General features: G+C 63.9%; 1 protein-coding gene across 1 annotated transcript in view; it reads left to right on the top strand.

Moving 5' to 3' along the window:
- Positions 1–457, top strand: part of MNEG_11960 (hypothetical protein) — a gene marked incomplete at both ends in the record, with an annotated part of 5,820 nt that extends 5,363 nt beyond the window's left edge. The window contains one exon of the mRNA XM_014039568.1: positions 164–457. Coding sequence (XP_013895022.1) covers positions 164–457 — 294 coding nt within the window. The remainder of the gene's footprint in view (positions 1–163) is intronic.
- Between the last annotated feature and the right edge of the window lie 641 nt (positions 458–1,098).

Genomic DNA, 1,098 nt, shown 5'->3' with positions numbered 1-1,098 from the left:
AGCAGCTGCAGCGCTGTCGGGTGCAAGGCTTTCTGGTGCCTGCAGCGCACAGACCTTGAACGCGGGCACCTTTTGCGCCGTTTGAAATCGCAGCCGCACCCCGTCGGGCCGTCGGGCCACCAACAATGCTGTGCTCGCCCCTCCCTCGCATGCCCCCGGCCAGGTCGTAATGTATACCGCTGAGAAGCTTCTGAAAGCGGACCACGGGAGCGGCGCCGTCCGCGCGGCGCTGCAATCGGTGCTGCCGCCGGCGAGGCAGGAGGAGCTGGCCATCCTGGCCAGCGGCGGCTTTGGCGGCGCGGAGGGCGCGCGCGACGGCGACGGCGGCGCGCGCGACGCGGCGCCGGGCGCGGGCTGCGCCAACGCGGCGCTGCTGGACGCATTTGGCGATGAGGTGGCGGGCGGCGCGGCGGGTGTTGCCGCCGCGGCCAGCCCCAAGAAGCTCAGGCGCCCGTGATGAGGCGCGGCCGTATGCGTGGTAGGGTGCTGGCCCTTTACTTTGACAGGCTGTGCGTCGTGGGCCTGCACCGCACGCATCAAGACTTGTGCCACACAGCAAAATGTGTGCACCACTGCGCGTTAAAGCAGGGTCAGCTGCGCCCCTTGACGGCGCAGCCAATCTGTTTGACGCAGGACTAATATTGTCCAGAACAGCCCTGCCTTGAACCCACCTTTTTTTGCTGGGATCCGCTGCCGCTTCTGCACAAATCAACGCGATGTGATCGACAACCCTGGGGCATTCCTGCTTGCTTGTTCACTGCCCCTTGAAATCCTAAAACTTCGGACGTGTGCTTGTCCTCCTCAAGGACACGTGTCTAAGCCTCTCTCTTTCTCTTGGCGCGGGCTTGGCCGCACACGCGGGGTCATACTGCGTGCAATGGGCGCGCCCCCAACCAACTGCTACCAGCGCCCTGCCTGTGTGTGTGCCAGCCCGCCCCTCTTCTGTCCGTGCCAAGCAGCATGTTGGCATTTGTTTTGGTGGACAATCCTTTTTTCAAAGTAAAGCAGCCTCATTTTACCAGTCGCTGCGTCGAAGGCCTGCTGTGCTGCATCCAGGTCGGGGTGTCCTGCGAGTGACTGGAGTGGTGGGCCAGATGT

The sequence above is a fragment of the Monoraphidium neglectum genome (genome assembly GCF_000611645.1).
Source record: "Monoraphidium neglectum strain SAG 48.87 unplaced genomic scaffold scaffold02988, whole genome shotgun sequence".
NCBI lineage: Eukaryota > Viridiplantae > Chlorophyta > Chlorophyceae > Sphaeropleales > Selenastraceae > Monoraphidium > Monoraphidium neglectum.
The sequence above is the reverse complement of the archived record's forward strand: the minus strand, read 5'-3'. Positions and strand labels throughout refer to the sequence as shown.